General features: G+C 42.7%; 4 protein-coding genes and 1 long non-coding RNA gene across 5 annotated transcripts; 2 read left to right on the forward strand and 3 right to left on the reverse strand.

Moving 5' to 3' along the window:
- Nucleotides 1-631: 631 nt before the first annotated feature.
- Nucleotides 632-3,250, reverse strand: LOC116205260 (probable inactive receptor kinase At1g48480). Its single transcript, XM_031537797.1, has 2 exons — nt 1,516-3,250; nt 632-1,336 (listed from the first exon to the last, which is right to left on the reverse strand). Exons 1-2 carry the CDS (start codon nt 2,855-2,857, stop codon nt 657-659), a joined length of 2,022 nt encoding a protein of 673 aa, XP_031393657.1. The 5' UTR covers nt 2,858-3,250; the 3' UTR covers nt 632-656.
- Nucleotides 3,251-3,386: 136 nt separating this feature from the next.
- Nucleotides 3,387-4,902, reverse strand: LOC116205262 (chlorophyll a-b binding protein CP24 10A, chloroplastic). The gene is made up of 2 exons (XM_031537798.1): nt 4,583-4,902; nt 3,387-4,060 (listed from the first exon to the last, which is right to left on the reverse strand). Exons 1-2 carry the CDS (start codon nt 4,804-4,806, stop codon nt 3,511-3,513), a joined length of 774 nt encoding a protein of 257 aa, XP_031393658.1. The 5' UTR covers nt 4,807-4,902; the 3' UTR covers nt 3,387-3,510.
- A 6,764-nt stretch (nt 4,903-11,666) lies between these two features.
- Nucleotides 11,667-13,154, reverse strand: LOC116206266. Its single transcript, XR_004156652.1, has 2 exons — nt 12,498-13,154; nt 11,667-12,356 (listed from the first exon to the last, which is right to left on the reverse strand). It is a non-coding gene; the product is annotated as an uncharacterized LOC116206266 (long non-coding RNA).
- Nucleotides 13,155-13,454: 300 nt separating this feature from the next.
- Nucleotides 13,455-15,652, forward strand: LOC116206265 (non-specific lipid-transfer protein-like protein At5g64080). The gene is made up of 3 exons (XM_031539090.1): nt 13,455-14,041; nt 14,809-14,835; nt 15,202-15,652. The coding sequence occupies exons 1-3, from the start codon at nt 13,675-13,677 to the stop codon at nt 15,390-15,392; spliced, it is 585 nt and encodes a 194-aa protein (XP_031394950.1). The 5' UTR covers nt 13,455-13,674; the 3' UTR covers nt 15,393-15,652.
- Nucleotides 15,653-19,416: 3,764 nt separating this feature from the next.
- On the forward strand, nt 19,417-21,872 carry LOC116205050 (F-box/kelch-repeat protein At1g22040). Its single transcript, XM_031537491.1, has 2 exons — nt 19,417-19,623; nt 20,145-21,872. The coding sequence occupies exon 2, from the start codon at nt 20,269-20,271 to the stop codon at nt 21,700-21,702; it is 1,434 nt and encodes a 477-aa protein (XP_031393351.1). The 5' UTR covers nt 19,417-19,623; nt 20,145-20,268; the 3' UTR covers nt 21,703-21,872.
- The last annotated feature ends 13 nt before the right edge of the window (nt 21,873-21,885 follow it).

Genomic DNA, 21,885 nt, shown 5'->3' on the forward strand with positions numbered 1-21,885 from the left:
TAGGGCACGTTGTTCATCAAGATATCTCCATGCATATCACAAAATCTCTTTTTCTTTGAAGAAAAATTCTTAGAAATCTTTTCTATCGAGCAAAAAGATTATCAAACAAATAAGATGAATTTCCAGCACTTTTGTTGAATAGGAATTTCAGTAGTATAGCACAATTGATGTTTGACATCACAAGATACAAAGTTGCATAGATCGTTATCTTTGTCACTTTCCAAACCGACATCTCAAGGGAGTCGCCTTTCATAGAAAAACAACAAACTGCTCGTAATCTTTACTGGTTGTCAATTGTCATTGAAAATGTTGATTGAATCTCGCTCCTCAGAATCAATGCGAGCCCAAATCTTCGATTTTATATATGAAATAAGATCCCTGCCCTGCGTTCTTCCTCCGGTTGGTGTGTTGCTCTTAACAAAAGAACTAGTTGGCCTTTTCGATTCGAGACTTCGAGTTCAGCTAAACTCCGACATGTCCGCGGGGAGGCAGTCATCAAATTCGAAGATTATTGGGGGGGGGGGGGGGGGGGGGGGGGGGGGGGGGGCATTCGTCAAAAAAATTGTTCAGCGAAAATTCGTGAGAAGAAATGATAGTTGAGGGAGAGTTCTGCAATTAACCATTAAATTTAAAGTGCCCAAACTCTCCGGTCCGGATCACCGTGATTTCTCATCGCCGGCCGGTCCCGAGGCGCTGGTCGACGCCGACTCGTCCGTCAGTGACCGATCGTACGACATGTCGCTTTCGTCCTCCGAATCCACCGGCTTCATGCTCGCCAGCTCCCTCACAATCTCCGCCATCTCTGGCCGCCTCTCCGGCGCATTGTCGCAGCACCGGAGCGCCAGCTGCAGCAGCCTCAGCATCCCTGGGGCGGCGTTCCTCTGCACCGATATCTCCACGTCGAATATTTCAGCCGTCCACTCCTCCCTCACCGCCCTGTGCACCCACGTGCAGAGGTTCACGCCGCTGGTCCCCGGCGGGGCCGAGAATGCGCTGATCCGGCCCGACAGGAGCTCCAGCAGCAAGGCCCCGTAGCTCCAGACGTCGGATTTGTGGGAGATCCTCTTGCTGCTCTGGTACTCTGGCGACTTGTAGGCCATCATGGAGTGGCAGGCGATCGGGGCCGCGATGAGTGATGCGAAGCCATAGTCGGTGATGAGGACTTCGCCATTCTGGTCGAAAAGGACGTTGGAGGATTTGAGGTTCCCGTGCGGGACGATGCCGTTTGAGGCCCTGGAGCTGCGGTGGAGGTGCTCTAGCGCCAGCGCGGCGCCTCGGGCAGCTGAGAGCCTTGCATTCCACCTGAACGGTACCCGGTCTCGGCCTCCTCTTCCTCCTGCAAATTTCGGTTATTTCAGTTACAAACTTCTGACTTAATTTATTGACGATCAGTTTTGGCACCGAAAGTATTGACTCGATGACGATAATGATGATATTGATAGAGGTACTTGGTTTTAATCCTATAATTGATCGAAATCGAATGAGAATGGGCTTAAATATAAGTTCTGCACTCACCATGGATGCGGTTGAAGAGGTTGCCCTTCTCGGCGAATCGGTACACAAGCAACTTCTCGTCCTTGGAGTAGTAGTAAGCGAGGGGAGGCAGCAGGTTCAGGTGACTCAGGCTGGCAACGGAAATTAGCTTCCTTGTGAACTCCTCGTCTGTCATCGGTTTCAGATCCCTCAGCCTCTTCACAACCACGGCTTGCCCATCCTCTAGCAGCGCCTTGTAACTATTCCCGAAGATCCCTCTGCCCAGGCCCTCCGCGGTCGCCTTGAGGAGATCACTGAGCTCGAAATTGGCTATGCTCTTGTCCATAAATACGAGCTTCCCTTCCTTTTCTTCTGCACCGAACACGGACCTCCTGCCCTCAACTACTGCTTCCTCGGGCTTTTCTTGGTCTCTGTTGGCCTCCTCCAATCTCCTGCCTTGCACTTGGACTTGCACTCGCACTCTTTCGTCTTCCTCCTCCTCCTCCTCCTCCTCCTTGTTTTCGTCCTTCATGAACTTCTTCAGCTCCTTGGATTTCTTGTAGTACAGGAAGAACAGGATAACAACGGCAACAAGCCCAACAACATCGAAGAGCAGGAAGATAACTGCATAATGAGATAAGGAAGAGTTTTTCTTGTTCGACTTTGTGTTGCTTTCACCTGGAGGCTGCTCGGGAGCCTGCGACCCATCTTGTTGCTCTTTAGAGGTGCTCAAATTGCATGAGTTCAAGGTGGGCGGACCACACAATTTGGGGTTGTCCAAGAATGAGTCAGGCCCAAAAGACTGGAGGGTTCGGGTTGAAGGGATTAGCCCGCTGAGATTGTTGTTCGACACATTGAACAGGATCAGCGTGGGTTGATCGAACTCAGGAATTTGGCCTGTCAAGTTGTTCCCCTGGAGCTGAAGCGAGATCAAAAGATCGAGACTTGCGAGAGACTGAGAGATTGGGCCATGGAACTTGTTGCCGGATAGGTCAACACTTGTCAGCTGCTGATTGGCGGCGAAGTTCATCAGGGTCCCCGTGAGCGAGTTGTTCCGAAAGCTTAAGGCAACCAGCTCCGGGAGGAAGATGAACGTGTCGAATTTTATGGTTCCAGTGAGGTCCATGTTTTCTAACAAGATCCCCGTGACCCTTCCATTTATGCACTGAATCCCATACCAGTAAGGCGGTTCGTTCATGTAACACTGCAGGCCTGTCCAGTTTTTGTTCAGAAATGGGTGATTGAAATTGGCTTTGAGAGCATAGAGGGCATCTCTCTCCTGTCTGTCGTAACCTGTTGCAGGCCCTCCTCCAGCAACGTTTTGGTTTGAAAACGTGATCAGAACCGAAGCAAGAAGGATCTTACTAAGAGACCAAGAACCCATTATTGCTTTGGCAGAGAGTGAAAGGTTTCTATGCTTTGACTGTTATGGATGAGGACGCACATCGACTTCTCGACTTAAATGGTCGATTGAATCATAGATATTTGCTTGGTTTCTCTGTTACAGCTAATGGATAGCTTGGCTTTGTTGAAGATGGAAACGAGACAGACAGGATTTTATGCCATGAGAATTCCTAGAACGTGTTTTTTTTTTGTTATCACATTGTTATTTTCTTTCCTGATTGTATCATCGACTGTTTCGACTTAGAATGTACCCGAATTATACCAAATGGCCTCGTTTTGTCCCATCTTGTTTGCTGCAATTCCTATGCTCTCTCTGGTGGAAGGCTCGGTGAAAATTCCGAATTGGACCTGTGTACGGAATTTGGACACAGGTCCACGGACAAGATCAAAAACCACAGCTAATTGTATTGTACTGGACAATGCGATTGTCTGATGTGGTAGCATAGTTTTGGATTGTCTCGCGGTCTCCCTGGTCGTGTTCTACCTGAAAGTACGGTGAAACAGTGAAGTAGAGAGAGCATGAGCAAAGAATTTGAATTTATCAACGTGGGCTAATAAGCCCGAAGAAGATAGATTCATCATCTCCTGTTTATGGACTCAAATTATCTACACATGCTCTTTCACATTCCTCGCTTACAACCCGAGAGCTCCAAGAGGAGTCTTTCCTTGCCCTGCCTCGAAGTAGAAGATCAACATAGCCAGCATAGCGATCCGGGCATGCTTGATCTCGGCGACCTTGAGCCTCTCGAGCTTCTCAGTATCAGGGATGTAGACACCGTCCTTGATTGTGCCTGCTAAGCCCAGTGGGTCAAAGAACTTGCCTCCAGGGTATCCCTGTTCACCGGTAGCGTTTGCGAAGTTCTCAGCAGTGCGAGACCATGGGGTGGCCCACTCCACAGATTGGGAGTCCGGGTTGAAGAAGTCGACCCACCGCTTGCTCTCCACCCAGCCCATGAGGATGAGCTGGGTTCCAAGTAGTGACCCAAACGAGAACGGTGCAATCGCCCCGGGGTCTGCTCCAGCCTCGAACCATGGGATACCGCTCCAGGCCTGGCCGACGAAAATGCCGACCACTGCTGCCATGGCCCACCTTCCGTGGATCAGCTCGGCCTCCCGGTACCACTTCAGGAATGCCGGGTCCTTGCCAAGGCCCAATGGGTCAAACCCGTAGTCTCCTGGGAGTCTGCAGTGGCAAAGTTACAGAAAAGGGCAGTCGATTAGCAACTGATAATATATTTATTTATTTTTCATAAAAATGTAGGATATACTCACTGCGGTTCATTCCGTTTTTGAAAGGTTTCCATTTTTCGATTCAGATAGTTCTCTAAACAAGACGATCACATAAAAAATAGTATTCGGTCACAAGTCGGGTCTTACAGCTCGCCGAATTTGCAGTAATCATGATGGTTAGAGGAGGAAAACTCATTACTCCTAACTTAACAATTAACATCCATATAACTTAAGGAGGACATTTGCGCGCTCAACCCCCGGAAAATCCAACTGAGGTAAAAGTTCAAGCCATTTATTTCTCGAGGCGATACGCTACTACGATTTGAGGGAACGTTCTCGGCATCTCGCTCGCCGACAACGAGACCGGAGACAACTCAGGCTCGACAAACATGAGCTCAGTTCCAAATACATAACAACAATAAGCCATATGTTTTCACCAAAGAAACAGGAAAAGAGAGGCCGGAGAGAGACTCACGAGCCATCGAGCCACTCGGGGTCGATGAAGTTGCCGCCACCCCTGACGCCAGGGATCCACGACTTCTTGGGCTGAGCTGCCATGACCACCATCCTCCTAGGACCAGCGGGACTACCAGCAGTCCTGGCTCCCACACCGGACAGCAGCCTCTGGCTCCTCTTGCCGCCGCACAGGAAGGTCGAGCCGAGCCCATTGACCACCGCACCGGAGGTAGCCGCCGCCATATTTTCTCTGCAGCAGAGATTTTATGGGAAGGCTTCTAGAGCTATTGAGAGGCAGGGGTGGAGGAGCAGGAGAAAGTTAGTTAATGAATGAAGCGAGGAGTATCAAAAGGAAGGATATGTATGGAGCCAAGTGGGACAAGTGAAATCTTGAGAGGAAATCTGTCTAAGTGTGGTGGATAGATTTCGGACCAATCAGAGATTGATGTCCATCCACATCCCCCTCTCCTGGGGTGGTGTTGTGGACCCCATCCCTACCTCAATTTATCTCACCCTTAAGCTCGCAAAGATCCTAACGGGATTCATCCCGAACTCCATGGTAAATTCGGACCGTTTGATGATGCATATGCTGTCAAAGATCCTGCACTTAATGTTTCTTTTTTTTTTTTTTTTTTTTCTAATCCGAGGTGTTCAGGGTTCGCCCGATTAATCCCCGGGGCTCCGTGAACCCCCGGCGGCGCATGAAGCGGGTAATTACGCCAAAGGCGCTCCGGTGACCCAAGAGGATTCGAACCCGACTCTCGATGCAAACTTGGATGCATATTAATCATTAGGCCAAACTCTTTGGGATTATCCTGCACTTAATGTTACTTTGTCTTGGTAAGAGGCCTTCCGAATCTGAATTAAGAAAAAAAGAAATAAGTATTATAAGAGGATAATGTATGTGTTAGTCTAATCTAATATTTTTTCCAGTACTTTCCTTAATTCGTAACCTTATATAACATAGTCTCTTATCTTATCCTTCAAAATTTCTCTTAATATGAGCATGTGATGTAACTTCATATTTGATATGATAAATAATCATCAATCTTCAATAGTTTGGTAACTGTATGAGAAAGTGATTAACTAAGTTGATCGATGTACCTTCGATTGTCAAACAAATAAGTGAAAGGAACCATCGTGGTTAGTTTAAGGGATTTAACGTTTGTTTCCCTTACACAATGTCTTGAGTTTGAATCTTTTGAATGGAGGAAATTCATAGTGAAAGAACTTTACTTCTTAATGAGCTGACTTGACTCGAATTGAATTAGTCGGGGTTTATCGAATTTTCGGATATCAAGATTTACTCCGAAGAAAAAGTGAAAAGAAAAAGTGTTACCTTGGTCTAGAGTACAACGAAATTTACCGCAATGCAATTTGAAATTTGGCTTTTGGTCGTCAGCCTAGGAAGATGGTGTTCGTAATGAAAGTGGCTTTGGATCTTGCCGTGGAAGAATGAAGAAAGATTCTTTTTGGGCCAGATCGAAGAGAGTTTATGGGCGTGAGCGGTGCATTTTTTTTTCTTTTTAATTTTAATCAAAGTTCATGATGAACCTAGAAGAGGGAACACGAGAACAGAAAAAAAAGGAGAGTTCGAGAAGTTTCACCGATAAGAATCGAATTTAAATGCTCTCAGTCTTAAAAATCAACTGTGTAGTTAGCTATGGACTCCTCCATATCCCATACAACTTGATGCCACCCCTCTGAGTCTAATGATACTATTGACTACTGCCATGCTTATGAGCACAAGATTATTGAAGCCCAAAACGGCTTTTGTCGGGCTCCTAGAGAATCATGGACGAGGGGTCTTGGTGCGACTTACTTCACCGATATTCCGGTGTTCAATCGGGGATGGTTTTGAGGGGCGGCGCCGGGGATGTTTGTCCACCTTGGAGTCGGAAAAAGTAAATAAATTATACATTAGTAATTCTTTTACACGATTATCTTTTTTCACCTCCTTTAATTTTACTTTGTTAATATCTCTTTACCTTTTTCTGATGCCCTTTGCGTTCAACAAACAAATTTCTGCCAACGCATGGTTCCTTCTTTATGGTCAATGAGCATATGTAACTTTCCTCGGAGGAGATATTCGACCTTTGATCTGCCACCCGCTTGAGAGGGCCCCTATCATATATTAGCTGGTGGTTGGGTAAACAAGCCTGTGCAACGGCTAAATCATCTCCATCTCGATCAGGTATCACCTCATACGGGTCCAACATGAGCAGGCCGGACCTAAGCTTAATTAGCAGATTAATCTGAGGAGGCTAGTCTCGACGTGCTTCAATTCCTCCTGGCTTCCCCTTCTTCTCGACTGCTCACTCTTGTCCACGGTTTGCAAATGGCGTAGTGCAAACCGAGTTCCCGAAGGGCAACTATAAATGGTGTATGCCATTAATTCGCCAAAAAATGGAAATCGTGCCATAAACATAATCTCTTTTCAAGGTCTAAATTAAATTCAAGCTTGATGATCACTTAAACGGATGAATAACACATCGTGATTAGAATTAAGACAGCGTCAAAGTAAGAAGCATTTTCAACCAATAGATGAAAGATATCTCACCAATAATAGAAGGTTAAAGTCTTCACTACCGCTGTGGAAAACTTTACATTTCTTTGGGTTTCCTTATGAGTTTTTAATGCGTGTGTTCGAAATGGCAAAGATGTGCTCATAATGATATTGCTAATCGAATATTCACGAGGCCGTTCGATCGCAATCATAGCTCTTCCACATGCATGCCTACATATGTAATCATATGTAAAAAAAAAAGAAAAAGAATCTGATGGAAAATTTGACAAAAAAAAAGGAAGAAAAGAGTAATGCTGCATGAAAATTCGGTCACACGAAAGGAAAAGCAAGAAATGATGTCTAGTGTAATCTCACAGTATTTTATTTAAATAATTATATATTAATTTCTGTAGGTTAAAAAAGTATTTTATAATAATTTTAAGTTTTAATTTTTTTTATCCAATGAAGCATATTTTATTGAACACGCCGTAATTACATTGGGATGTCGTCGAGGCCACCGACCCACGCAATGACTAGCCCGTCGACCACGGGACTAGCCAAAATACAACCATCTAAGGAGCGACTACCAATGATGGGGTCAACGACATAGACCCTTATTAAGCAAACCCACAGCATAAACAACATTAGAAACATCAAGGAATCACACCTGTTGGATGGCAACCATATCTAACTCGACACAATATAGGACATAGCAGTCAACCATGAACTAATCAAACCGAGCACACCTTCGTATGGGCACTAGGATGATGGACAGAACATCGAACAGAACAACGGCTAGGTAAGTACCATCAGACTACGTCGGCGAATCGTCAACGATGGTCGTCTAGATAGCCATAGCATTTTTTGCCGGTGAACAGGGGCGGAGACCATTTTAAGTTTTAATTTAATACTACATAATTACTGGTTGCTGCAATCATTATATTGCAGGAGACTAGGGTCCCCTCCAAAATGTAAAAGTGGAACCACTTCTTTCTCATAACATTAAAACTATATTAGTAGTCGGTCCATCAATCCAACTGTTAAATCTAATTTAGTAACAAAGGTTGAAATTATGTACCAGCTAATATTTACAACAATCACCATTGTCTAATAAATCATCCTACAATGAAACAACTTATTAGTTATAAGTAGGGGGTTGTGCTTGCTTCTATTTCTCTTAATTTAATTAGAAATTATAAAACAAATATATATACCTTATATTTAACAATACTTAATTACGTTGACAAATTTGAGCAAAAAAATCACATTAACAACATTACTTTAGGAAATTAACGAGTTCAAATGACGCAACGAGATAAGCGTAATAGACAAGAACTATGCGGCGATAATCCTTAAAATATCCATAAGGGCCATGATAAACGAGAAAACCCTCGAAACTATACCTAAAGAAATTTTACTTAACGTGTCTCCCTATGGCCATAGACCTACAAAAGGTTTAAATAAAAATCCCATTACAACTAATTAAAGGAAATTATTGTTGCTTCTTTGGCTTCCTCTATGCAATTATGTTTCTTCTGTCAATTATGTTGTCTATAAGTTAGTTATTCGAATTCAGTTGATCTCTTGTATGCAGTTAAGATGATGTTGTGTTTAAATTCAAACCGTAGGGCAGTTACATGACAATTTTTTTTTATATATATATGTAGGTGTTCTGTATTAGACAGAGTGTTAATGAAATTTTTCTCTTCTCAAAAAAAAAAAATGAGGAAGTTTATAAAAGAGTTGGATAAATTTTAAAATAAAATGGGTCTAATTCGGACTCGAGCCCATATGCAACCCAAAAGTTTAAGCCAATGAGTTACTGAGCTTTTGTCTTTTATAAACTTTTCCCATATTTTCCTTTCAACCGGTGTGGGACATTTTGCCCTCTCACACTCCCTAATTTTTCTCTAACATCCCGCCCTCACGTGGTACCGTGTCGTCTTACACGAGCCACATGACCTTAATCAATCGATGAGACCACACGACTTAATCACAGCCGCCCTCACTTCGATGTCCCGACATCGGACACAACGGGTGCCTGCTCGAGGCGCACGTTACGCTTACACTCGAGCTTACGGGTCACACAGACGGACCCACGCATACATGCGCGTTATGCGCACCTCACGGCACGAAACCGCCCTACACACCCAGGACTATAACTATGGGCTCTGATACCAGTTGGATAAATTTTCAAATAAAAATTGGCCTAATTCGGACTCAAGCCTACATGCAATCCAAAAACTTAAGTCAATGGGTTACTGGGCTTTTGTCTTTTATAAACTTTTCTCATATTTTTCTTTCAACCAGTGTGGGACATTTTGTCCTCTCACACTCTCCAATTTTTCTCCAACAATTATAACCCTAAAGATATCAATACGACTAAAAAAAGGGACCAACTAAAGTGGGAAACATAATATTAGATTAATTACGCAATAAATTAATGAGAAATCTTGACAAATAAGGAAAATATCAGCTGAATCTTCTTGGGCAAGACGGTGCTATGGCACCGAAATCGGGTACTGAAACACTGTTTGCGAGTCAGTGTTGTAGCACGGAGAACCCGTGCTGAGGAACGGAGCATGCTGTTCGGTTTGGTGCTAAGGCACGAACTGACGGTGCTTTGGCACCAAAGTTGAGGTCTTGAACTTTCATCGATCAACACCCCATAAGCTTATCTCTTATTCACTACGCATCATTAACATTAAAGAAAAAAACGGATCAAGACATCTCATCTTCCCTTTCCAAAGCACGAGAACTCTTATTCGATTAATACGAAATATGCCTACTTAATTTCGGGTTACTTGAATGATAGATGGCTCGTATATTCCTCGCATAATTCAAAACCGCTCAACTTTTTCACGATCTCATGAATTCATAATTACTTATTCTGTTATCGGGGTAAATTTTTGAACATTGCGTTTGAAACGAAGATCCGCTAGTGAAAACTCCGACTTACCAATGAACAACTGCACATTCGTTGAAGACTATTTCGAGGGATCGATTTGCTGGTGCATGCTTTCGGTTGATAGACGTGGGATCACAAGACAGGAGCAACATTAGTCAACAATTCTTTTGCCTTTTGAAAAGTGGGGAGAATGACTTTATACTAGTCTTTGATGCCCCGACATCATAACAGGAACAACACATATGAAGATGTGCTTCTATTAGATTCTTTTTGTGGTCCCCGTATATATAGATGACCAAACATTATTATCTCAATCCTCTGCATGCGTCAACATGTTAAGACCGATGATTACTCCAAAGCAAAGGAATTTTTTTTAAATGATATTTTAAAGTGCAAACCTTGGCAAATAATTAATGTACATATAGTCAACAAAAGTGCTATATCAATATGCTTTTTCATTTCAATCATGAGATGTGACCCATATAAACGATCGATTACAATCATGAGATCTGACAACACAATTGGCAAACTATACATAAAGGAAGTGGACGGAGTATATTTTACAGTGTAACGGTTTGCTATCCACTGCTTGCGCTTCGTGGTGAGGACAAGTCCAAAATGTACTTTTATCCTTTAATATTAATTATGAGTAATTTGTTATATAATTAGGCATGATATATTACATAACATATAGTTTTATTATGTAGCACATTTAAATATATACTAGGTGGTCGAAATCCCCAATATGTTCTTTTATCGATTGGACCTTGAGCTTTTATATTCTTGTATATGACTAGGCACAATCAGAAGTGATGGTTTACTCATTTGAAATAAGTAAAAGAAATTGGATTTCAATTTATTCTTTTTTTTTCAATTACAGAAAAAGATTTTTCTTTTTTTGTAGTTTGTCGTTAAGAGAAAGATTATATATAGTGGAAAGAATTGAAACTCGTTCTTTTTTATCAAAGCGAATGAACGCGTGGCAGCATGAGCAAAGCTCTTGATAGCGCCGACTGCTACCGGCCCACCTTCACCATCCATAACAAAAGTGGAAAACTCTAACGAGTATATTAATTCGCGAAACCAACACTAACCAATACTTGAATAAAGATTAGTTTTATAACTATTACATAATGTAACCTTCTCTTGAAAAATTTGCATAAACTTTAAACTAATGTGCCAAGTTATTTATAGTACATCTTAGATGACCTAAAGTCATAAGCCAAAGCTACTAACTAGACCAATAATATCAATATGCCCGAACATGAACCCTTATGAGCATGGCTTATTTTTTGTCGTAATAGGAGACACTGCTCTAAAAATTATCAGGACATTGAGCATTTAAAGTTATTTTTTATCTCAATAAATAAACTTTTCGAAATTCAAATTTATATTCTACTCAGCATTGAATTGATTCTACTCACCACTGAAATCACATCTTGTTGGTGATTCATATGTAAACTTTTGATAGAGCAGTATTAGACTAAAACTTTTAAATCTAAATAACTCAACTAATTATTTTATCATGTAAGGCATAGGGAAAATTTTCAAATAATCTTATTTTATAATAATGTGATGAGAAAGAATTAATAGATTCCTATAATTAAAAAATTATGATAATTATTCGAACGATTAACACTCACTTCATGTTTTATTACAATCTGATCAGTAATTGATGAGACAGGCATAGGGAAAAATTTTAAATAATTTTATTTTATAATAATGTGATGAGAAAGAATTAATAGATTCATATAATTAAAAAATAGTAAATAACCTAAAAAAGCACATACAATTGACAAGTTCCCTAATTTAGCACGTGCTTTAAATTTTTTCTAAAAGAGCACAACGTTTCAAAATTGTCTCACATCTAGCACGCCCTTACCCTTCCGTCCATCCTTTGCCGTTAATTTTGACTAGGTGGCCGTTAATTGACACGTGTAACACTCCCATTGGACGTGCCATGTGTATGGCCATGAAAAACCTAGTGGCGGGGCCATTTTTCTTTTTCTCTTCCTCTTCCACTATTCTTCTTCCTCTTCCGTGTTCTTCCTCATGGATGAACTTCTATTGCTGAGTCAGAGGACAAGGGAGGCTGGGGTTCGTCAGGGCATGAGGAGCAGCGACAACTCAGTAGGGAACAAGTTGGGCAGCAGCAATGGAACTCAGGGAGCTTGAGAAGGTACCGCGGTAAGTGGTACAACAACACACCGGCTAGAATGGCGAGTCCAACAAGGCCAGGAAGAACGGCATTCTGTGATTTGCAATGTCCAAAACTTCCCATTCTTACACAATCTCTTTCACCAATCATCCGACAAATGTGAATCTAGTCGGTAATGCATGGCAGCATCTGCATTAAAACTGTCTCCTCCTCACCCATCCCTGCTAAGAGCATTTTTAACCAAAAGTTAGCTCATTTGCTACTCATTCAAATACAAAACTTATACAGATATCAAGCCATGAGGAACTGGAGATAAATCAGAAAAACTTGCGCACATAATTCAAACAGAAATGAAAACCTACCTCTCATCAAGTGACTGATCTTTCTCATTCAACGTGTTACTGTTACATTTGGAAGACTCGGAATGTTCTGAAGCCATGGACAGTCCGAAACATTCAATGTTCTCAGGGACTTCAGTTCCTCGAGGCCCGAAATCTCCAGAAGATTTTCATAACCTTGCACTTCTAGCGCTCTTTAACCTCTGCAGGTTTGATAAATTAGGCAACCTTATTGCTTTACATCCAGTGAGGAGGGAAGGAGGCTGAGGTAGAGGTCGTAAGCTGGGGAAGGCAGTGAGGAGGGAAGGAGGCGGCTGAAGGGATGACAGAGGAAAGAGGAAGTTGGTGGAGTGATGGTGTGATGTAAGGAAACAAATGTAGGAGGATGTGGATGAAATATGGAAAGTTGTGGAGGGGATGGAGAAGGTTGTGGAGGAAGGAATGGGCCGCGGGTGTCAAGAGAGATAGAGGGAAGGAGAAGTCGGGAGGAAGGTAATCGATGACGATGGACGAGGCCGAGCCATAGAGAAGAAGCTCAAGGTCAGGCTGCCACCGCTGGAGCTTGTGTGTGAGCTACTGGCAGTGGTGGTCAATCGGAAAGGAAGAGCAGGGGAGGAGGAAGAAGAGGGGAAGAATTGAAGGGGAAAAAAACTACCAATGGGAGTGTTACATGTGACAATTAACGGCCACCTAGTCAAAATTAACGGCAAAGGATGGACGGAAGGGTAATGGTGTGCTAAATGTGGGACAATTTTGAAACATTGTGCTTTTTTAGAAAAATTTTAAAGCACGTGCTAGATTAGGGAACTTGTCGATAGTACGTGCTTTTTAAGGTTATTTACCCATTAAAAAATTATGATAATCATTTGAATGATTAGCACTCACTTCATGTTTTATTACAATCTGATCGGTGGTTGACGAGATAGAATCACCTCAGAATTTTTAAAAGGCGCATAACTTCTCACTACTGGATAGTGGGTGATCAACTTTATGTGTTGTATTGAATGAGTGTCCAACCAGAGAGCTTTCCCTTTATTAAGGAGCCTCTCCTCCCATCCCAGGCATTATCAGCAATCCATATCATAGCTTCTTTTTCTCTGTCTGTACTCTCCCCTCCATATAGAGAAAGAAGAAGAACTCATCCCTCTCTCCGTCTCCCCATTGAACGTTCCTTCATCTCTCTCTTATTTGCGCTGAGCAAATGGCAATGCCTTCGAGGCACTACGCCATCCTCACCGCTATGGCGGTCCTGTTTGCGGCCGCTGCAGACTACCGTTACTGCGTATTGGGTGCTTCCTCGCCACACGCTCCGGCCCCGGCAGTAGACTGCTCGAGCCTGGTGCTGACAATGGCAGACTGCCTGTCATTCGTTTCGAATGGGAGCACGGTGGATAAGCCGGAGGGGACGTGCTGCTCAGGGCTGAAGACGGTGCTGAAGACCAACGCCGAGTGCCTGTGCGAGGCCTTCCGCAGCAGCGCCCAGCTCGGCGTCATCCTCAACGTGACCAAGGCCCTCGCACTGCCCTCCGCCTGCAAGGTTCCTGCTGCCTCCGCCAAGAGATGCGACCGTGAGATTCCCTTGATCTCATCTAACTATTACTTAGATATGTCCATAGTCACTATACCATATGAGCCCTACGTACCATAAATTTTTCGAACTTACTACGATATGTTTTGTCACCGGATGTGCATCATTTCATGATCTACATCTTTCTTTCTTGGTCTTCTTGCTAAAGACACAAAAACATGTCAGATTCTACTTAGAACAATGTATACTTGAGACATTCGGCGTCCTGAGTTTTGTCTATCTATCAGGTCTCTTATGCTCATCCCCAGTGATGTTTACAAGCAAAGACTGGCCCCAACAAATACCATATTTACTATAGGGTCTAGGCCGATCTCAGTGCACGTAAATTTACTTGATTTTAGATGGGCTGTCGAAAGAGATATGTGACATGTTTGCTGCAATCGGAACCTTAAAGCTACCGCACACATTCTTGTGATGTTTGGCTTATGCCATTGTATTGGCTCTAAATATATATGTTTGGTCAAGCTACTAGACTTCTGATCATGTTCTCTTCGGTGTGACAAGGCTCTTGAAATGCAGAGGTGATCCATTTGATGTGTGTTCATGAGGCTTTGGTTCTAAATTGAATATCTGTATAGGATAAAACCTCTGCAAAATTAGGGGCATCTCAACATTGTCTATTTGATGCTTGTCTGATTGATCTAACAAGACAAGACGGGGGAGCTGCTCTGTTTTCCTTTCTCCCTACTGATGTAGATGATCCAGATTTATGACTCTTTCCCTTTTTGGCTTCTGTTTGCTTTGCAGTGTCGATCGCACCAGCTTCTTCTCCCGGTATGTCCTGATCTTGACTTTCCCCTGCTTCTACTCTGCTGCCGTTTACCTCCTTCACGATCAGTACATGTTGGAAAGATCCTAGACTAGACCAATTTAAGCAAGTTCTTTAGTAATGAAATGGAAACAACAAGAACGGTCAAGTGTCAGCTTAATGTATGGCTGAAAAGATTTTTTCCATTAACAAAAGTTGTGTGCACTTTTGAAATTTTTTTTGATGACATTGCATTTTGAAAAATAAAGTCGAAGCATGCTGTTAGTGGCTGCTGTTTTGTCCGATCGATTTTTCTTTTCTCTACAGTAAGTGAATCGATGCCATCCTCCACTTCGACACCTTCTTATACATGTCTCCTTTTGTCTCCTCAGTCCTTGCCCCAGAATCTTCTCCAGCAGCGGATTCCAGTGCTGCGCCTGCCACAAGTGAACCGGCAGCAGCAAGTGACGAGGTCTCGGCTCCAGTTCCAGCCCCGTCTCAAGGAACTTCAGGTTCATCTGGGATTATTGCTTCGTTTGGGCTGCTATCATCCTCTCTAGCAATTTCCCTGCTCTTGTTCTGAGCTGAGTTTGATGTTAATTCAATTTGGAGAGCTGGGGAAGGATGAAGAACAATTTGAGAGGATGCTACTCTGATGAGACGCTGATATATTTCTTTTTCTTTCTTGAGGATGTCTGGTTGGTTAGAGAAGGAATTGAATGTTTTTTTTCATATTATTCTTCTTGGTTGTGATCGAGGTAGGAAATACTTGGTGTCCTGATTGAGAACATCATGTTTATGTTTGTTGACATTATTTTTTCTTACACATGTCGGTCTCATTAATCATATCATCTATGATAAAATAAAGATATAGCACGAAATAAAGTGCACCAGTAATGGCCGCGAAAATGAATGGTATACAGATATAGCATCCACTACTCACAAGAGTAACCCATAGCGAAACGTGAATTGGTCCTTGTTGCTAGTAATTCTAAATCAGATAAACGGTAGAAGAATGAATTTCCACAAATCAACATAGGTCAGAGCAACCCATGATACGTACTTTCATGGATAGGGTAAGCATGGGAGGCAGAGATGAGACTGCAGCGAATCCTGAGACAGCAGAGCTCAGCAGCTCAAGAATGTTGCCTTCCGCAGCCTTGTCCACTACGATGCTGTCAACAACAGCAGCATTGCCATAGATGGTTGAGTTGAGGCAACTTGGGAAGACAGAATTTAGATCTCATGCACTCTGACATATTCACGAGTCTCGCAAGTACAGTGTCTGGTATGAAAGAACGGAAATTTTCAAAAAACGAACATGACACTATCAGCATTGTTCTGGGTAGTGATTCCAATCCATTACCTTTTTAATTATTCGAACCAAACTTGGCTGTAGTAGAGATGCTAGAGATAGGATGAATTTGGTCCCTTAGCTTCTGGTGGTTGAGTATGGAAAAAAGTAAATTGCACTCCACTTTCGTCGACCGGTATCTATTTGCAATTGCCCAGCTTCTATCGAACATAACGTGAGCTGGATTCCTAACCAAGTGAAAGGATGATGGATCATGGGCCACATTACCTTCTAGCCCAAGTAAGGGGCACGAGCAAAGCTGAAGTTATTAATGGCAGAGCGTGGTCATGTCTAAGCTTGACATATCACAGCAAAAAAGAAAGACCCCGAGAAGAAAAAGGCCCACATTCATTGTTAGTCTTGGGTTTTTTAAGTAGGATAAGAAATCGGATTCATTCTGAAAAGATTTAAGAGACACTATAAGCATCTTCCTTGATAGAATTTCTTTCCCGTGCTATGAAGTCTTGATTCGGATTGCTATTTCTACTTCTCAGACAGACATTACACACGATCAGATTTATCTGACCATTTGCCTGATGTGTTGAAGGTTCAGGTCCCGCCAAAGCATAATATTCTCATCACGAAATCATGTTATAAATTTGTATGCGTTTAACACCAATTGGTTTGTGACATATGCCACGTGGTACTTCCTTTACATACAAGACTTTCTCGCTTCAAAGACCAGGAGGGATCGAGGAAGTTCTTCCTTGGCATCCAAACCCTGTTCCTGGTGGTCTTTGCGTGAATGAAGGACTACAGGCTGAGCATATTCAGAGGCGATTTAGTTGCCAGTCTCACCATTCTAAGCCTCTGTACTCCTCAGATAACCTAATAACTTCATAAAAATAAATAAATTATGTCGCCGCTTCGCAATCATCGCCACAATCAATGCTGGCATTACCCAATTCACCCTTGGGTTTTTGGGGTATGTCGTTAGGAACCAAACTATTTTCCCTTAACAGAAAACTAGCCAAAAGCATCTGATATCTTCTCGTTGAGCAAAAAGACCATAAAAAAAATAAAGACATTATGCAATTAGCTACTTCTCTACGATCTCAAACTTACACTTGCACCTTTTACTGTTTGCAGCTGTAACAGACATTGATACGTCCCGAATCCATACTTTGAAGAATTGCAGAAGTGTCTTCAGAAGAGGGACATTCGGGTGGACTCAAAAATTACAAATGTTCTATAGATTCTAACTTGGAAACATGCTTTTTCGTTCTTTCGAATCGTTTCTTTCTCCAATACAACTCGCTCTGGTTGATCCCAGAGTACCAGCCTTGATTGGCAAACTCATGCATCCCAATATTCAGAGTTGATCCAGGCGCACGAGATCTTTCTCATGGCCGCTGATTAAATTCGAAGCAAGCTTTACTTCTCGTGCTCTCCTGTGCTTTTAACCTTCACGAAATCACATTCTTTAGAGCAGGCATCGTGGCTTTGGCACATAACCTGGACATGGCTACCTAGGATTTGATCGAAAATCCAAGCATAATATGTTCAGCCAATACGATGCGAATGTTTTTCACTAGCCGCCTTCCGTTCTTCAGGTTTGTACAATGTTGTTACAAATTTCTTCACCGAGTTTTTGTTTATTCACATTGTTTGGGTTTTCTCGGTGTCTTTCTTCTGTGTATTTTCCCCGTAACATTCCAAAATATATACTTCTTGTTCGGTCGATCATAAGAAATGTGTTTCACACAACTTAATGGAGACATCTTCAGCAATTGCTGTCTGACAACATCCGCAACACCACTGAAACCACGCATTCATTCTTGCAAGGAAACAATTAAATGCCCAACAACTATCACCGTACAGGGCACGCATCCTATGACAGAGAAATCTTAGGGTTAAAAATCTACAGAAAAGTATGAGAAATTTTCCGTTCCTGGTCATCCTACAACTGTCGTCCCCAGAGTTGTTGGATCAATACGTGATTTATTCCTAAGTGTTGATCCAACGGCTCCGAGGTGGGAGTTCGTAGATGGATTCCACTTCGGGACGTAGAAATATATCTGTGTGATGCAAAAATGAAAGCGTAGATTGTTGAAGCTTATACTGGATTGTCATGAAGTAACAGAAGTCATCCCAAAGTCCTCTTCTTAGTTTAGTATCCGACGGACCTACACGAAGTCCAGCCGAAACCCCCTTTCTTCCATTCACACACAAAACAAATGCATCATATTCATGTCCAACCTTTTCTCCTTTAATTTCATGGGGACTCCCTCTGGTTTCTTGAAACTGCAACGGAATTTTTTGGTTGCGGCGGAGAAATATGTTTGATTTTTCCATGCGTGTCATGCTTTTTCTATGGTTAGGACAGTGACATACTTAACGTGTCGGATCGCACTGTAGAGGACTAGTTGGAATATCACATCAACGCGTTCTTTCTTTATCTTGACTAGTACTTACTATGGAAAAAAGAATAGAAGACAGTCGTATGGAGTCGTATAGAAAGATTTCGCCTAACTCGGGATATCGGAAGGCGACTTGGTCTCGGGACTTTCATACCACAAAAGAGTTGGGAAAAAAATATATCTGATGGATGAACAGTGACCTGCATTATTCATGTGGTTGCCCGAAGCCACACCAAGAAGATCTACACTGCAATTCACTTGTTCCGTCTTCACATCAATTTCCCGACTAATTCCGACTACCAAAACGATTAAATAAATAACAAATAAGGAACCGTCAACAAAATTGTAAAGAAAAAGGGGCGAGTAAATTGTTGGGGCCCACCGTCGATGGGTCTCTCTCGATAGAAATTATAATATTTCGGTTTCATATTATTGGTGAATGTTATCGTGCTAAATTCTCCTTCTTTAATCTTAATATTTCTTTTTGATGGCGAGCCGGCATAAGGCGATAAGATGACTACGGTGATTTTACAATGCTACATAATTGACATCAAAGAGTAATGAATTGATTAATGTGCGGAAGCAGCCAGCCACATGTGGAATATATGCATTTCGGGTTACGTAAACTGATGATTATTTTTAATAATTAATAAATTAATAAAATAAGGTGCTGTAGACGGATGAATCATGGTTACAAAAATTATCTATATTAATTTATTTTAGGTACATATTTCTTTCTACTATACCTATATAAAAAAAATTCGATTGATGTGAATAAACGAAAAAAAAATTTACTGAGGACAAGGATGGGATAACGCCAGGGAGTAGTGAGGTGGCAAGCGTGACGTACAATATTATTTACTATTTATAGCTTGAAAAAGCAGAATATTAAACGTATCGGAAGCTCGCACATTATTATCCGCAAAAATTGAAAAAACATATTAATGTATTTTTTTTTATAGGTTTCTTCGATTCTCCTACGATCCTCTCTGTCTGCTCTCTCTCACTCTGAAGCTCTGATTCCGGAGATGCGGGTGGATTTGGTTTTCCGCATCTAATTTAACGAATTTCCTCCTCCGCCCTCTGTCTCCTTCTCACTGGTGAGTACCATTTAATTGATTCTCGTCAGATTCCTTTTCGATTTTTGCCACTCGGTTCATTGATAATGGCCGATTGATTGAGTACTGTACTTTGAGCTGAAGGAGATCTTTCGTGTCAATTAGTGATGCCCTTTTTGGATCTTGCTTGTGGGTGTTATAAATGCGAATCCTTCTGCCCAATTCTAATCTGGGTTGAGCTCAATTTCTTGTTCTTGGCTCGCTTGACGAAATTGTACTGTTCTTGTTGTTCTGTGTTTCCAATCCCTAGGGCTTTCTTTTATTGTTAAATGTGATTTTATCTCTATTCTACATTGAACTGTAAGAAGGGCAGAACCTGGATTTTTTTATTAGTGTCTCTTTCTGTCCACTTCTCGATTTGGGTTTGCTCATGTTTCGATTCCCTGAATGCTGATCGGCATTTAGTTGGAGTCAGATAAGTTTGTAAATCTTTCTGTTTCGATTAGCGTTTAGAGTTTTCTGTAACTGTCATAGTTCTTATGCCTCGTATGATATCTCTGCAGCTAGTTATTTCAGCTCAAGTTTGGATGAGGATTTCCACGATGTTTCCTATTGGAGTGGTTTAGGTTGCATTTCTCCCTTCTGGTATGGTGTGAAACCGAACTTCTGTAAGCAGAATTAACTCACATGGGGAGTATTTTGAGCTTAAATAACCCTAAAAGTAAAGAAGGGGAAAGTTATGAGGTCCGTACCGGTGACAATTGCAAGAGGCAGAGGCTCTCATCGAGCTCTTTTGAGGAGAACACGAGGCTCATACCCAACCTTCCGGATGAAATATCCCTTCAGATACTCGCCCGGATCCCTAGGATACACTACTTAAACATCAAAGCAGTGTCGAGGTCGTGGAAAAATGCTGTCACGGGTTCTGAATTGTACAGCTTGAGGAAGGAACTTGGGACGTCTGAGGAGTGGCTTTACATACTGATGAAAGTGGATGAGGACAGACTCTTATGGTACGGTCTAGACCCCTTGTCGAGAAAGTGGCAGAGGTTGCCTCTGATGCCCATGGTTTCTCTTGACGACGAGAGCGAGAAAGGTCTTGGTTCAACTCTCAGGATGTGGAATGCGATGGGCTCTAGTATCAGAATTGCTGATGTGATAAGGGGATGGCTTGGGAGGAAGGACACTATGGATCGGATGGCATATTGCGGATGCTCTGTTGGGGCTGTGGACGGTTCCCTCTACGTACTGGGTGGGTTTGCAAGGGCATCAGCGCTGGCGAGCGTGTGGCGGTATGATTCAGCCCAGAACTCATGGGCTGAGGTCAGCCCGATGTTGGCCGGCCGTGCCTATTGCAAGACAGGGGTGCTGGATGGGAGGCTGTATGTTGTGGGTGGGGTTACACGGGGCCGTGGTGGTGGCCTGGCCCCGCTCCAGTCAGCTGAGGTCTACGACCCCCAGATGGGCTCGTGGACCCAGCTGCCAAGCATGCCATTTTCCAAGGCCCAGGTGCTCCCTACAGCCTTCTTGGCAGACCTACTCAAGCCCATCGCCACTGGAATGACCTCATACCGAGGAAGACTGTTTGTTCCCCAGAGCCTCTACTGCTGGCCATTCTTTGTGGATGTTGGGGGAGAAGTGTATGATCCCAAGGTGGGCTCGTGGGATGACATGCCTATGGGGATGGGTGAGGGGTGGCCTGCAAGGCAGGCAGGGACCAAGCTGAGCGTTACTGTGGAAGGTGAACTTTACTCTCTAGACCCCTCGAGCTCCTTAGACAGTGCGAAGATTAAGGTTTACGACCACGGAGATGATGCATGGAAGGTTGTCGCTGAGGATGTCCCCATTCGTGATTTTACGGACTCCGAGTCACCATACTTGCTAGCTGGATTGCTTGGGAAGCTCCACGTGATCACGAAGGATGCCAGGAGCAATATTGCCGTAATGCAAGCAGATGTTCAACACAATATCTCTCCTTTCCCTTCATCTTCAAGTTCGTCTGCTTCTCCGGATAGCCCGTCTCTTCCAGTGGTGGAATCAGAGATGGGTCTTTGGAGGGTGATTGCTTCGATGAGTGCAGGCTCGATGGACCTTGTAAGCTGTCAGACCCTCGGCATATGAGAATTTCATAGATGATATTATCATCTTTCTCTTGAAGTAGAGTTCGTATATTTATGTCTGATAAATCTATTTATGTACAAAATCTCATATCTAAATCTATATTGTTAATCTTATCATTGTTGGTACTTTTGATAAGTGGAAGTTATTAATGAAACAAAACCATTTACAGAGGTCCGAAGCACG

Source organism: Punica granatum, chromosome 4, assembly GCF_007655135.1.
Source record: "Punica granatum isolate Tunisia-2019 chromosome 4, ASM765513v2, whole genome shotgun sequence".
NCBI classification, from domain to species: domain Eukaryota; kingdom Viridiplantae; phylum Streptophyta; class Magnoliopsida; order Myrtales; family Lythraceae; genus Punica; species Punica granatum.

What these genes read in the sequence shown, in the direction of transcription:
- LOC116206265 (XM_031539090.1), top strand. Translation starts at nt 13,675, where the DNA reads ATGGCAATGCCTTCGAGGCACTACGCCATCCTCACCGCTATGGCGGTC. An exon ending in CTCCGCCAAGAGATGCGACC is followed by an intron (nt 14,042 to 14,808) that starts GTGAGATTCCCT and finishes TTTGCTTTGCAG; the next exon opens with TGTCGATCGCACCAGCTTCT. An exon ending in CGCACCAGCTTCTTCTCCCG is followed by an intron (nt 14,836 to 15,201) that starts GTATGTCCTGAT and finishes TTGTCTCCTCAG; the next exon opens with TCCTTGCCCCAGAATCTTCT.
- LOC116205260 (XM_031537797.1), bottom strand. Translation starts at nt 2,857, where the DNA reads ATGGGTTCTTGGTCTCTTAGTAAGATCCTTCTTGCTTCGGTTCTGATC. An exon ending in CCTCTTCAACCGCATCCATG is followed by an intron (nt 1,337 to 1,515) that starts GTGAGTGCAGAA and finishes CGAAATTTGCAG; the next exon opens with GAGGAAGAGGAGGCCGAGAC.
- LOC116205050 (XM_031537491.1), top strand. Translation starts at nt 20,269, where the DNA reads ATGGGGAGTATTTTGAGCTTAAATAACCCTAAAAGTAAAGAAGGGGAA.
- LOC116205262 (XM_031537798.1), bottom strand. Translation starts at nt 4,806, where the DNA reads ATGGCGGCGGCTACCTCCGGTGCGGTGGTCAATGGGCTCGGCTCGACC. An exon ending in CCCGAGTGGCTCGATGGCTC is followed by an intron (nt 4,061 to 4,582) that starts GTGAGTCTCTCT and finishes TTGCCACTGCAG; the next exon opens with ACTCCCAGGAGACTACGGGT.